This window comes from Glycine max, chromosome 8 (genome assembly GCF_000004515.6).
Source record: "Glycine max cultivar Williams 82 chromosome 8, Glycine_max_v4.0, whole genome shotgun sequence".
Classification (NCBI taxonomy): Eukaryota; Viridiplantae; Streptophyta; class Magnoliopsida; order Fabales; family Fabaceae; genus Glycine; species Glycine max.
The window spans coordinates 16,196,422-16,210,863 of NC_038244.2; the positions used below are offsets into that span (position 1 = coordinate 16,196,422).

Below are 14,442 nucleotides of genomic sequence, written 5' to 3' on the forward strand. Positions count from 1 at the left end.
AAGTTAAAAGACACTCGTGATTTTTTATGCACGACTAACAAATTAAATGATAAAGTTTTTTGAATCTCTTCGATGAAAATTAAACCAGGAACGTACATGCGGCTACAGAGAGACTAAAATTCCGATCATGTGAATCTGTGGCAATAGTAATTGTTTATACAGCAGCACACATGCACTTTTAGGCAAGGGTTACTAAAATTGGGTAATAAAAACCGATAAATAGCGAGTGCTAATCTGCATTATTTCCCCATAAATTCACCAAACATCTTAATGAAGGAGTAGTCCTTTCCCATCCATGATCCATGCATGTCTCGTGCCTGAGGACTAGGGCAACCAGCATATATTAATTTAATGTATTTATTGCTGAACGTGTATTACCAGCTGGACTACTCTGGTGTAAGGCGTTGACCAAACTTATAACATTAAAAAAAAAACTTACAAATCTGTAAATGGTCACATGCATGCATGTCTTTGCTCATAAAATAATTTAAGTGGGCTACCCAGCTAAGAATTACTCATTCATACAAGTTTGCACACTCTGTTATTAATTTTCTTACTTCTTAATATAGAATAATGTTTAAAATATAATTTTGGTTTTTTTTCATTTCGATCTGTTTTATTTTAATTTAATCCTAGAAATTTAAAAAGTTTTATTTTTCTGGTGAGTGTTTGTTGGTGTTGTAGCTGTGATATGAATCCAATTTAACGGTAGAGTGAGCCAAACATTGTCCTATCTCTGTGGTGAAGGCAACCTAGTAAATGCTGATGGCAACTGGCGCCAACTCTATTTGTTCAGGATCCAAGTTCTGAGCTCTGATCCTATATAGTCCACCACTCTATATATTATTATGACTCATTAGTTAAAGATAATTTTAATTGAAAATTAAAAGTTATTAAATCAGTTTATTTAATTAAATTATTTTATAAAATTAATTGTTAAGCTGGCCGGTAAATATAAAATGATATGAAAATATGTATGTCTGTATGATTTAATTATTTTATATAAATTACATTTTATTTTTGTAGACAAAAACATTTTTCAAAGTATTTTTTGTTTTTAGTTAATTTTAATCGCTTATAAATTTTTATTCGAATTTATAATATTTTGTGAATTTAAAATTATAATAAATAGAATAAGCAGTGTAATAATTAGAATATTAAAGGTTTAAATGAACACAAAAATATAATAGCATCCAAAAATAAAGTTAATGAGAAACTTTATTTATTAAATATCCTTATTTTAATTAAATAAACTTATAAATTAGTTCCTCTAAAAAACTTATAAGTAGCTAATTATAAGTTAACTAAAGTGACTTATCAAATACTTTCATATAGTTCATCGTTGGTAAGAGTTTTTTTAATATAATATTAATATGAAATAATTTTCGTTAAAAGTGATAATTAATTTTTATTAGAAATTATGAAAATACGTGAGATAAATATATATTTTCATGATTTACTGTTATCACTTGTGCCCGCATTATTGATAGTTAGTTGATTAGAGTAGCAACGCACATGAATAACCTTTTTTCTTGTTTTATCAGCGAAAAGGATAGGATTATATATCTTATATGCAAGTTCTTTACATTTTTGTTCTCAAACCAAGTTAATCATGAAATATATATTAATATTAAATAGCTTTTATTAGAATTTAGGAATATATTACTAAATTAAAAAATATATATTTATGTGATTGTAATAACGTGAGAAATTTATTAAAAATATGGCTTTTCTAGTCTGTATTATTATTGTTACTATAGTAGCTAGTGTCTAGTTGAGTTGTGTATGATTTGATTTATATATAGAGCCTCTCTTTTTTCGAGTAAATGTAATTTTGAATGTGTGTATAGAAGAAAAAAAAGAAAAAGCTAAGATGGACAGGGTCACAAGGACTTGATTGAGCTGAAAAAACATGAAGGGTGCTTGTTAAAAATTATGATACGGGATAAAATAAATATTTTTTCATGTTTAATTTTAAAAATATATAATAAAAATAATTTATCTCAATTAAAAGATTTTAAATTTAAATTAAAATATTTTAAATTTAAATTTAAATATTATTTAACTATAAAATCTTTAAAAAATATTAAGCAAAAAATTAAACATTTTAAAGATTTAATTTATGTCATTTATAAAAAAAAATTAATCTATGTCAAGATTATCATTGCTACCACCAACACCAACATGATTATTTTTATCACCAATGTGTCATGCTGGGAGGACAATCACGATAGTGATGATATTATGATGGTAAATATCATAATAATTATAACAGAAAAAATTATGATGGTGATAGAATTAAGATATTTTAAGATAATATAAATTAAATTTTAAAATATTTTATTTTCTGTTTGATAATTTTTTTGAGATTTTATAGTTAAATAAAATTTTAATTTTAATTTAAAATATTTTAATCTTAACTTTTCATTTTAATCTAATAGTTAAGAAGGATAATTCTCATATGATACATCTAATATTAATATTAATTTATATACATATATATGTATATATCCCATTGAAAGTTGTTGAATGGGTGGTCTATATTTTAACAATAATTTTATTATTTTATCAAATAATACACCATTATATTTTAAAGGATCTAAAATCCACGTGATTATGCTTTGTAACCTCCACAATTTTTTTTCATAATTAGATTCCAGAATTTCCAAATTTTAGGACAAAAATAACCCTGCATAGCATATGAATAGCATAAATATCAAGTAATGTTTCTTTTCATATCTGATATTTGAGAGTATTCTTCTTTTATAGGCCAATAAAGTTTCTATTATTATCTTTCAAGAGTTTATAAGCTCGATATATGAATTTACTTTTTAGAAGTTACCAGAAGTAACTTATGAAAAATAAGTTAATTTGTAAGTTATTAATTTTCTATTCTTCTTAATTTTATTTTTATTATTTTATTTGAAAATATTTTTTACTCTTTTATTCAACTTAAAACCCTTTTATATTTTTTTATTCACTGTCAATAAGAAATTTCATTATCTAAGTTTACACACTCTTACACACAGCAATCAACTAACCAATTATCATTACTTGCTCCTAATTATATAAAGTTAAAAATTCATTGGACATATCAACTTTATGTTTATTTGTTGATTTATTCTATGTTTTCTCAAAAATTATATAACCTAATTTGTTTCCTAAAAATATGATTTTTATTTTATCGATTCGATTCATAAAATTTCCACTTTTTATTAACTAAACTATACATATAATTAAATATATTATTTTAAGTCATTTGATATTTATCGATTAGTCTTATTAAATGCTTTTAATTAAATCAATTAATTTATAAATTTTCAACTATCTTCTAATTTTTCACCTCCTAACTTATAACTTATAAACTTTGAATTAACATATAAACTAATTTTAATAAACATAATCTATAAGTACGTGACTCGCGAGGTGTTACGTATGCTTGTTGTCCACGAGATGCATATATGTTAATCTCCAGTTATTATCAAGTACTACTTTCGATATTTTTCTTTTATAAGAATCAAATAATTAATTTATCAATATCAATAAAAAATAATTTAGTTAATTAATTTTAATTGATAATATTATTTAAATTTTGTTTAAAAAATGTCATAGAAATAATAAATAGTTTAAGTGAAATTATATTTAATGACACTATTTATACTTTAAAAGATATTTTTTATGGAAAGGTTGAATTTTACTGAAAACTATTAAATTGTGTATCTAACGTCTTGTTTTATGAATAACTTTTATGATTTTGTAATTTTTAATCAATAAAAGAAAATATTTAAAAGTGTCTTAAAATGCTATCAAAGGTAGGGACGGATGCATATTGTACATTAAGGGGACAATTGTTCCCACTAATTATTTTATTTAATTGTATATATTAAATAATTATTATTTTTGTTCCCATAAAAAGATTCTTTTAGAATGAAAATGAAATCCACTTTATTTTTTAAGATTTGTAGAAACTTAGATATTTAGATTTTTTATCATGTGAAAACTTACAATATATTTTGTGAAAACTTACAATATATTTTGTGTGAAAATATTATAGACGATTAAATTTTTTTTGAATTCATCACTGATAGAACACATTTTTTCAAAGATGTTTTCTATTGTTAATTAAAATTTATGAAAAATTAAAATTTTAATGGTTTTACTTCTCATTAACGAATCTCTCTTTATTTTATAATTTTTTTAATAAATTTTAAGTAATAATAGAATTGTATTAAAATGTTTATTGTTAGCATTCCTTATATTATTAATAAGTTGATGAATGCATTCATTTACATGAAGATAAGTGAGTGTCTAACACATGTAAAAACAAGTGTTTTTTTTTTAATTCAAGATCAAAATAATATTATTAGAAAAATACTATTCATATTCATATGTTCATTTTTTTTCTTTTGTATTTCTTTTATCTCATTTTATTTTTTCTCTTTCTCTTTTTATTACTCATCCATCACATTATCACATTAATTATTTTCTCACTCTACTTTTTTTCATTTCTTCTTAACTCTCTTATTCTCATCCTAATGCACCCAAAATGGATGTACTAATATCATAACTCTTACTATTAACATGATGCATCTAGCCAATTTTATTCCAAGAAAAAAAAATAGAAAAAAGGTACACTATACATGGCAAGTTGAAGCGAGTACGTACTCGACCTTTTTTCTGTACAACAACCGAAATAACTCATGCGCATGTGGTCGATCCTCCCTCATTACATTCATCACCACACACCTCCCTCGCACAAAATCTCAACTACTTAGCTCTACCATAGTAAATGAAAGAAACTAAAAGTCATCATATGGACTTGAGAGAGTAATTGATTAGTTAAAGAGACAAATCACACACAAACCAAGTGAAGTGAAGTAGCTTCAGCAAATGAGTTAAGTCAGTTAATTAACCAGAAGAGACAAGTAACGAACAAAATCAGTAGTATCAATGGAGAAGGTATACACATAACCACTTTACGCGTTCACATTTAATGGCCGTGCCTAACTCCCATCCTCCTCCTTCAATAGGCGTCATTTTCGGTTGCCATATAAGTTCTCACTTTCTGCTGCACTCAATGCATATCCAAAGGAACAAAAATATTATTAAGATGATCAACATTATTGGAGCACTTGTTCTACTCTTTGCATTTCTCTTCCTCAGTTGTGTGTATGCACAAGACACAACAACCCTTGTGCCTGCAATCATAACTTTTGGTGATTCTGCTGTGGATGTAGGGAACAATGACTATCTTCCCACCCTTTTCAAGGCTGATTACCCTCCTTATGGGAGGGACTTTGTTAACCACCAACCTACTGGGAGGTTTTGCAATGGCAAATTAGCTACTGATTTCACTGGTAAGACAAACTTAAACCATCAAATATCCAACCTGTGACTATTTAGATTAGATGACAATGGAGTATATGTATATTATTTGTCAAAGTAGTCTGTTGATTGAGCAGGATGGGTGAGTTCATATAAACTCTTTAACACTATCTTCGATTCCTACAAATAAAAAAAATATGTATATTTTTGGGTGTATAATGACAATAACGAGATTTTAACCTAACACCCTTAGAATAATTACTCAAACTCCCACTAGACCGATCCTGGTGGGTTTATAGAGTAGTAGTAGATGTTGTACTGCTCATATATATACTTATGCATTTAAGTTTCATTTTTGTTGGAATGTTTTCTTAATTTGCAGCTGACACATTGGGTTTCAAGACCTATGCTCCAGCATATCTTAGCCCACATGCATCAGGGAAAAACCTCCTTATTGGAGCAAACTTTGCTTCAGCTGCATCTGGTTATGATGAAAATGCTGCTACTTTGAATGTAAGTTTGGAATGAATAATTAACATATGGTTTTACTTTACAAGAATTCTGATTTTAACAATTTCTTTTATTCCTTTTTTGGCAGCACGCGATTCCGTTGTCCCAACAGTTGAGTTATTTCAAGGAATACCAAGGCAAGCTGGCCAAGGTAGCTGGCAGTAAAAAAGCAGCCTCAATCATCAAGGATGCGTTGTATGTGCTCAGTGCTGGAAGCAGTGACTTTGTGCAAAATTATTATGTCAATCCTTGGATCAACAAAGTCTACACTCCTGATCAGTATTCGTCCTACTTAATTGGTTCATTCTCAAGTTTTGTTAAGGTATTCTATTAAACTATTGTGATTATTTATATATATATATATTGTTGGAGAACTATAAAGACAAGTAATAAGTCTATAAGTCTGTTTGGATATAAGGTTAGAACTGTTTTTGAGAGTCTTTACCAAAAAAAATTCTATATTTCTAGTAGAGAAACTCTCAAAAACACTTGAGACCCATATAAGCATGGAGGAGTTGAGTCCAATAGATTTGAATCTTTTGAGCGATATACCTCCTATGTTTGATACAGATCTAGCCCAATGCACATTCAAAATAGTTCAAATGTTGAGAAATTAATGGTTCCGCTGCTTTTTTGTTTGGACGCAGGACTTGTATGGATTGGGAGGCAGGAGACTTGGAGTGACTTCACTCCCACCATTGGGTTGCCTACCTGCTGCAAGGACTATATTTGGTTTCCATGAGAATGGTTGTGTCTCAAGAATCAACACTGATGCTCAAGGATTTAACAAGAAGCTCAACTCAGCTGCAACGAGTCTTCAAAAGCAACTTCCTGGTCTTAAGATTGCGGTTTTCGACATTTACAAGCCTCTCTATGACCTTGTTCAATCCCCTTCAAAATCTGGTAGACTATACTTTGACTAAAATTAATTATTTAACATAAGGTCTTGTTTAGATAAGTTTTTTCATAAGTACTTTTAAGAGAAGAAAAAATAAATAAGCTTCTCCTATAAGCTACAATTAGCTTATGCATAAGTTGAAATTATTTTTTTAGAGAAGATAAAATCATTTAGCTTCTCCAAAAAGCTGATTCTAATTTATACATAAGTTAATTTTGGTTTATGAAGGAGTTTATTTCATTTTTTTTTGCAAGTACGTGCTTATAGAGAAGTTTATTCAAATATGGCCACATTAACATTCATATCTTGCAGTAAAATGATGTTTTTCTTTCTAACCAATCTTATGATGCTTTATAGGTTTTGTGGAGGCAAACAGAGGATGCTGTGGTACCGGGACTGTAGAGACAACATCCTTGTTGTGTAATCCAAAATCACCAGGAACTTGTTCTAATGCCACACAGTATGTGTTTTGGGACAGTGTCCATCCTTCACAAGCTGCTAACCAAGTTCTAGCTGATGCATTAATTCTACAAGGCATATCTCTTGTCACATAAAGACTCGTCATTATTTATGTTGTTAGAAATTATTATTGTGTACAAGTACAACTACACATCGTGAAAGTGATTCAAAAGTTTGCTGTTTTTCTTTAGTTTGGAAAAAAAAAACTGTGCTCTATGTATTTTAGATCTTGAGAAATTTCAGATAAACTCGTTTGTAAACCATTTTATAATAATAGAGAAATGTTTGCTTATTATCATCATATAAACTGTTTATGAAGATTTGCATTCTTTTATTTTTGGTAGTTAGACTTGGACTAGCATAAACGAAAATCCAATCATGGAGAAATTTATGCAACACAAAGATCACAGAATTGCCATATAAGGATTTTTTTTTTGGTGAATTTGTCATATAAGGAATTTGGTCAAACTAAAAATCTAGTTAATGTGCTTATACTAGAGTGGCTTACCAGGCTATTAAATAATATCCTGAGGGTTCGGATTAGAAGTTTATACTTTATATAACCCATCTGAATATGTACAATAAAAATAACATGAAATTGCTAAGAGGAAAAAAAAACTAACATTTGTTTCCGCCTCACAATCTGCCTCACTAGATTGAATAGTCAACAGCGACAACTTTTGAACAAGTCCAAGTAGCACTGTGATGAAAAAGCAACATAAGTCTAATTCAATTTTTACCCTTCTTCTTGCAAAGAAGCAGGATGAAGGGAGCTTAATAATATGAATTCTCACAGCTCAATAGTTTTCAACTGTATTTTGCATATAATTAATTGATCTAAAGAGATTACCAAAATAGAAAAGAAGCAACAAACAGTAAGAGGAATGAATCATAATGAATCACCAGAAATTAAAATGTTGTCATACTCTGAAGTGAATAGCCGTTAAAATGTTCATGAATACTTGCCTATGATTATAAATGCATCCTTATTTAATACATGGTTATTTGAACAGCTCCTAACGCTGTTGTTGAATGCACATCAGGATTGATTACTAAATCACCTGCTAATCTGTAATATTAACTGTTAGAATAAGGTAAGATCCTTGCATATAGCTAATAAGTTAAAATGAACTAATCGATGCTGATCTTCTATGTGTTCTTTGTTTGAGGGTTCCACTGGAATCTTTTATAGCTTCAGCATATTTGACCAAATTAGATTTCTCCGAGCCAGAGGATTCTGAGAAAGAACGAAGGTGGTTTTTGAAATCTACTGATCTTGTTCTCCTTGGACTGAGATTCTTGGAGCTTCCTGGGGTATGGCTATCTGAATTTCTACTACTTTCTTCCTTCATACTCATTGTCTGGTTAAAATCAAAGGAAGTTCTAGATGTGGCAGAGGGAGTTGCATTCTCGCTCCTAAGACCCTCGGTTCCAGTTGATATACTCAAGCTGAAATGTGGAGAGTTGGTATTGCTGTCTTCTCGAGACATTGATTTTTCTTTAGATGTAGCTCGATCGCGTTGATTCTGGCTCTCTTTGCCTCGTATTAGCCTCATAAGCTTGCCAAAAATCCTTGACTTGCTTGTGTTGTTGGTTGCTTTGAGCTCAGATGAATTATCAAGAGGAAAATAATCTTCACGCTCTCCAGGGTCTGTGAGAAAAGAAGCCTGGGAAGAGGACCATTGATCAGAGTCCATATCAGAAACGCTCCCTCGCCCTTCGTTGCTTGCATATTCAAGTATAAGTTGCTTGGCTTTCTTCTCAGATGTTGGACTTAGGCTTTTACTTAAGTCCCTTGCAACTGTTTTACCAGGTGGGGGTTGATAACTTCGCAGTTCATGTCTCAAGCAAGCATTTATCCACCTCAAATAAACTAGCTCTTCAAGATCTAAACATCTATCAGCATGTAGTTGCTCAAGTTCTTTCGTCAACCCTTCATTCTCTCGTCGAAGACGCTCACCTTCTTCCTTCAAAGCATGTGCCTGCATCCAAAAGCAAAAAGGTGAAATTGTGCTCAAGTTTAAAGAACAGTGGATTGTTTTTGGATAAACATTTCTATAAGTACTTATAGGAGAAGAAAATAAGAAGGTAAAATGAATTGAGCTTGTTGCCCAGTTAAAATCAACTTATGCACTTAACTTTTATAGAAGCTTTTTTCATTTGACTCTCCAAAAGTTAAAGTGCATAAGTTAATTTTAGTATATGGAGAAACTCAATGCATTTTCGCTTCTTATTTTCTTCTGCTAAGTGCTTATCAAAAAGTTTATCCTAACATGACCTAAGTAATCTTATTACCTCGGGGTCTTCTAGAACAGCATTTGCAAGGATCTGAGTAGAATCCAATCTTCGAACTAAGTCAGAATTGTCCAACTGCAGTCTCAAATTAGATTTCCTCAACTGTTCTGCCTCACACTCAAGATCCTTTAGCCTTTTCAGCTTTATCTGAATCTCTTGGTCGTTAGCAGAAGCATTGTATTCGTTATCTTGCAACTTAGCTACTTTTTGTTTAAGATTCATGATATGCTCCCTATTTTGTTCAGCTTCATACTTAAGTTTCTTCTTCAAAAACTTAACTTTTGTTTTTGTAGTCTCAAGCTCAGTCATCAGTTTTGCATGATCAACAACTTGCGCCTCTAATCTCCGATTCTCAGACTGCAGGGTCTCAACCTTCAGATTGAACATCTTTGTCTCCATATTACTTATCTTCAATCTATTTTGGAGCTCCATCACAGCTGCTTCTTGCTCTTTAATGCCACAGTACTCAAGCAGTTGAACCTCAAGATTTGTTTCCCTCTCTTGAAGCATTATGATCATGCTCCTGAGTTTCCTGATTTCTATCTCACAATCATCTTTGTCAAGATTTGCATATGCCATAGGAGATCCTAATTTTGACCTTGGCGTTTCAACCTCTTTCTTTTTCTTTGGATAATCTAACTCCTTAAAAGAACTACCTGAAATGTTGGCTCCAAAGTCTGCTTCCTTGGTAAGATCATTAAATTCAAGAAGGAGGAACTCATCTTTCTCTCCGCTTTGTCTAGTTCTTGGAGAGGGACCCGATGGGGAATTTTTTCTAATCACCTTGCCAATGCATGTTTCTTCCTGGTAGAGAAGAAATTTAACAATCCTATGTTAGTTGAACAAAAGAATATTAGGGATTTTCTACCAATTTTCTATGTCCATTTAATTTGTAAATTGAAAATTACAAGCAGATGATATGTCATCAGAAGATTAAAGCTGCAAATCTATTGACCTGCTCAAAACAAAAGTATCTTAGAAACTTAGACGCATAATGAAAACAGAGAAGCATCAAGTTAAATTTCAGTTGACTTTCCAAAAATCTTCTCAACTCCCTGTACTAGTTTATTTCTGTTTTTCCCCCCACAAAAGTTTCTACACAGATATTCAGAAGGAAAAACAACATTCTGCGCAGAAGGTCACAAGTGTTTTCCATAAAGCACATGAATTCAACGGGAAACCAGCAAAAAAAAGAAATATTTCTCTTATCCTTGTTTGTTTTTTTTCTTTGGTAAATGAAAATAAAAACAAAATTTAAAAACTTATGGTTTTAATTTCTCAAAATCATGATATTAAACTTCCAAAATCCAATCAACAATACTACAAGATAATAAACAAGCCAATAGTATATACTATCTAACAGTTCTAGATGGGAAAAATGAAGGAAAAAATTATACACAGCCTATCAACAATTCAAATGGAAAGGTTGAAATAACAACCATGCCAGAAAGATACTCTTTCTCATGCAACTTACATTATCCAAAACATTTTCTTCTGAAACAGTGCTGCAAGAACTAGATGCAACCCTTTTACCTCTTCCAAAATTATCATCCTTTCCATGACCTGAAAACACATATTATACATACAAAACATCACTTAGAGGAATTGTGTATGTATGTTATAACATACAAAACCGAAAACTGTTAATATGTTGAATAAGCAAACCTGAAGGGTGCTGCTCTCTGGAAGAAGTAGCGTTGGTTCTGATGTGAGAGTAGAGAAATCCAGCAAAGGTAAGAGCCAAAGCCAAACCACATTTCTGGAGCAAAGGCTTCATACCCTTCTCTTCTCTTGTTACCACATTGAAAAACCTTCTAACTATTCTTTCCATCATGAAGACAGAGAAAGATCACTTAGATATGATCCTCTTCATCATCATCCTCCATCTCATGTCATGCCCACCAGAAAAACACAAGCTTCATTTCTAGTTTATGCCTACAAACACAACCATCACGGATAAGCAAAAAACCAACATCCCTGGAGAAATTATAGGTGGTTCGGGACCATCATAGTCCGAACATAAAGATTGACCAGAACCATAGATAAGTGGTGGTTTAGAACTATCTAACAATTTCTCCGAAACCAGACACCATAAAACTCACATGCAACACGTCAAATCAAATCATACAAGACCTACCAAGTTAGATTCATTCTACACGAGTAATAGTACAGAAAAAACACACAAATAAAAAAGAACTAATAGGACATAATGAATCATAAGAAATATGAAAATAAGCAAATTAAACGGAATTCAACTTTACATTTATATGATCATGATCACGAGTTGCCTTGTGACTCGATTAAAATGGAGTGAACAGAACCGTGGGATTTTGATGATGTTATGTTGTGGTAACAGTTTGAATAGCGTATCTGCTTGTCCCTCGCGTGGACAAAAGAACAACTGGGTATGAACGCAACCTTAAAGGAAAAAACGAATATATCTTTACCAACAAATACTGCCCATTGATTTTTGTATTACGTAAATGGTGAATGTGATGTGGGAAGATCGAGGGTCATGTCAGATGGAGAAAAAGAACCTGAACTTTAAATTGTGAACGAAAATTTCAAAAGAAAAATATGGTTAAGACTTAAGAGAGAGAAAGCAATAAAAAAGGAAGAAGATTCTGGTACACTTAGGTAACAACCAATGAATAGGAGAAAATCTAACAAAGGTAAATTGGATAAGTAATCTTCTAATTTATCCATCTAACTTGTTTAATTATAGAGATGAGTTTTGTTGTCAGATCAAATATAGGGTCCTAATTAAACATGAGTGCCCTTTCAATTCCTATGCAGTTTTCCCTCCAAGGCAGCTTTTCTGCTGCTTCTTTTTCAACCTCTGTTTTGGCATTTTGTAATAATAAATTGTATCATTTTAAGATTAATAATTGACTTTAGTCTTCATATATTATTTTTATAAAGTTTTATATTATAAATGAATTAATAAAAATTATTTTAAGTATAGTTTTTAAAATAATTATATACAAAAGATGATAATCTAAGTATACAATGCATTACCGTATATGTGTTTGAATAATAATGTAAACCAGTTTTATATAGTATTAATGTATTTAAATTAATTTTTTAATAATTTTATATAATGTTTCTCGTGTTTAATTTTCACAGTAATTAATTAGAAAAATATATGTCTTATATGTATGAATTTTTAAGTAATTAATTAATACAAATTAAAGGTGAAAAATCTCATTATAGTTGATAATAGTATAAAAACATTTACATTATTGTAGTATTAAATTATTTAAATGTATTTGATTTTTTATAAAAAAAAATATAAAGGAAACTAATAGAAAATATTGTAAAAATATAATATAAATTATTAATATTATAATCGACGTTCACCTTATTTTTATATAAAATGATTATTATTAATCTTCCATCAAACAAAATTCTTATCAAGAACAACATATTCTCGTGAGTTTGCTAGGCCACGAGGTAGGTGATCACTCTTCTTTAGGGCTTGTAAAGAATAAAAAAGTCTAAATATAAAATAAGTTTTTCAAATTAAACGAAATTTTTAAAACGGTCATTTAAACTCTTAAAAAAGAAAAAAAAATGTAACAAATTAACAAGCTTGAATGGTAGATTAAAATCGTTTTAGGCAAAGCTTTAGGCAGTTCCACTCGTAAGATTATGGTAAGGGCAGGTTAGCCCTAATACCAAAAATTAAAGAACAGAAATTCGGCAACGAGTTAGATGAATGTATTAAATGCATGATCAAATTTCCATTGACGAGGCCTTCTTTTTCAATTTGTGGGATGACTTGCTCCTCTTGTTTCAGTTTCACGCCCTTCATTAATTTGCTGCTTACAACTACTTTTCATAGCAAAATTAAGATTTTTAATTTGGTGGCAGAAACTCTTAAAAAAAAGTTGCGACAAAGGCATGATTCAAAATGGCATCTTATTCAATATTTTGAATTATTTTAAAATATGCATTAATATTCAATATTTTTTTGGGGATTTTAAAGTATTTCTTAGAGAGAAAAAAGCTTGTCCTTTAATTTTATGATGAAAAAGAAAAACAACACACAACTGATTACCGTGTTTAGAATTGAAATGCAATGGAAACATCAGAAATCAGTTCAAATCAATAAAAGATGAGAAAGCTAAAATTAGTAGCTTCAAATCATATGTGAAAACTGGACTTTGGATAGTATAAATTAAAAGGGCTATAGGTTGTAATTTCAGTACAATCGTTCTAAAACAATTAAAAAACAACGTTAAATATGACAACTAAAAGTGTTCAAACACGTCATAAACCACTAAAGAGGGTACAAGTTTATGATAATTGTCACCTATACTTATATTTTGTAATATTTTTTTGTGTAATTATTGTATATCTCTTATGTTTTTGAATTATATATGTTTGAGCCTAACGTGGTTAATTATTGAATAAATGTTTTTTATAGTTAAAAATTTAGTTTTATTGTTTTATCTTTATGATCTTTGTTTTATCTATTATGTAGGAATTATATATTTATATTAAGAAGCTATAAAAAAAATTAAAAAAGTTTCTAAGGTTACTTTAACTTATTAATGTTTGGTCTGCTTAAGCAAGTCACTTAGTTAAAGATTCAAAGCGCTCATGACTTGCTTTAAGCTGGTCAATTTGAGCTCGCTTGAATGGCTTTTGTAAGGTTAGAATTTTGAGTTTTAGTTGTTGTGTTTGGCTCACATAAGCGAGTCTATCAAGAAAATTCAGCATTGAAAAGTCCATTTGCTATTTAAGGATACTTCATCCACAATGAAAGGACATTATATTATGGTGATTCCCAAGGCATAGACGTTAGAGAGAGCTTGTGACAATGTTTATGCTTAGGAACCAAAATTGCACAATTATGATACTTTAGTGTCACCTGAGGACTTGAATTGATTGCAATGAGGCTTCACGCATTTGATCACACAATCAAGATCCGATGGCTAAAGATTTTTCTT

General features: G+C 30.0%; 2 protein-coding genes across 4 annotated transcripts; one reads left to right on the forward strand and one right to left on the reverse strand.

Annotated features, from left to right (window-relative positions):
• The first annotated feature begins 4,874 nt into the window (after positions 1 to 4,874).
• Positions 4,875 to 7,493, forward strand: LOC100793645 (GDSL esterase/lipase APG). Its single transcript, XM_003531593.5, has 5 exons — positions 4,875 to 5,357; positions 5,708 to 5,838; positions 5,924 to 6,157; positions 6,483 to 6,738; positions 7,091 to 7,493. Exons 1-5 carry the CDS (start codon positions 4,994 to 4,996, stop codon positions 7,285 to 7,287), a joined length of 1,182 nt encoding a protein of 393 aa, XP_003531641.4. The 5' UTR covers positions 4,875 to 4,993; the 3' UTR covers positions 7,288 to 7,493.
• Positions 7,494 to 8,093: 600 nt separating this feature from the next.
• On the reverse strand, positions 8,094 to 12,061 carry LOC100781632 (protein CHUP1, chloroplastic). Of its 3 annotated transcripts, none has more exons than XM_006585495.4 (5): positions 11,749 to 12,061; positions 11,153 to 11,422; positions 10,962 to 11,050; positions 9,488 to 10,291; positions 8,094 to 9,174 (listed from the first exon to the last, which is right to left on the reverse strand). In XM_006585495.4, the coding sequence occupies exons 2-5, from the start codon at positions 11,319 to 11,321 to the stop codon at positions 8,314 to 8,316; spliced, it is 1,923 nt and encodes a 640-aa protein (XP_006585558.1). In that variant the 5' UTR covers positions 11,322 to 11,422; positions 11,749 to 12,061; the 3' UTR covers positions 8,094 to 8,313. The 3 variants fall into 3 exon arrangements, with proteins under 3 accessions (XP_006585558.1, XP_006585560.1, XP_006585559.1); XM_006585497.4 differs by lacking the exon at positions 11,749 to 12,061 and adding an exon at positions 11,625 to 11,697; XM_006585496.4 differs by lacking the exon at positions 11,749 to 12,061 and having other exon boundaries at positions 11,153 to 11,723.
• Between the last annotated feature and the right edge of the window lie 2,381 nt (positions 12,062 to 14,442).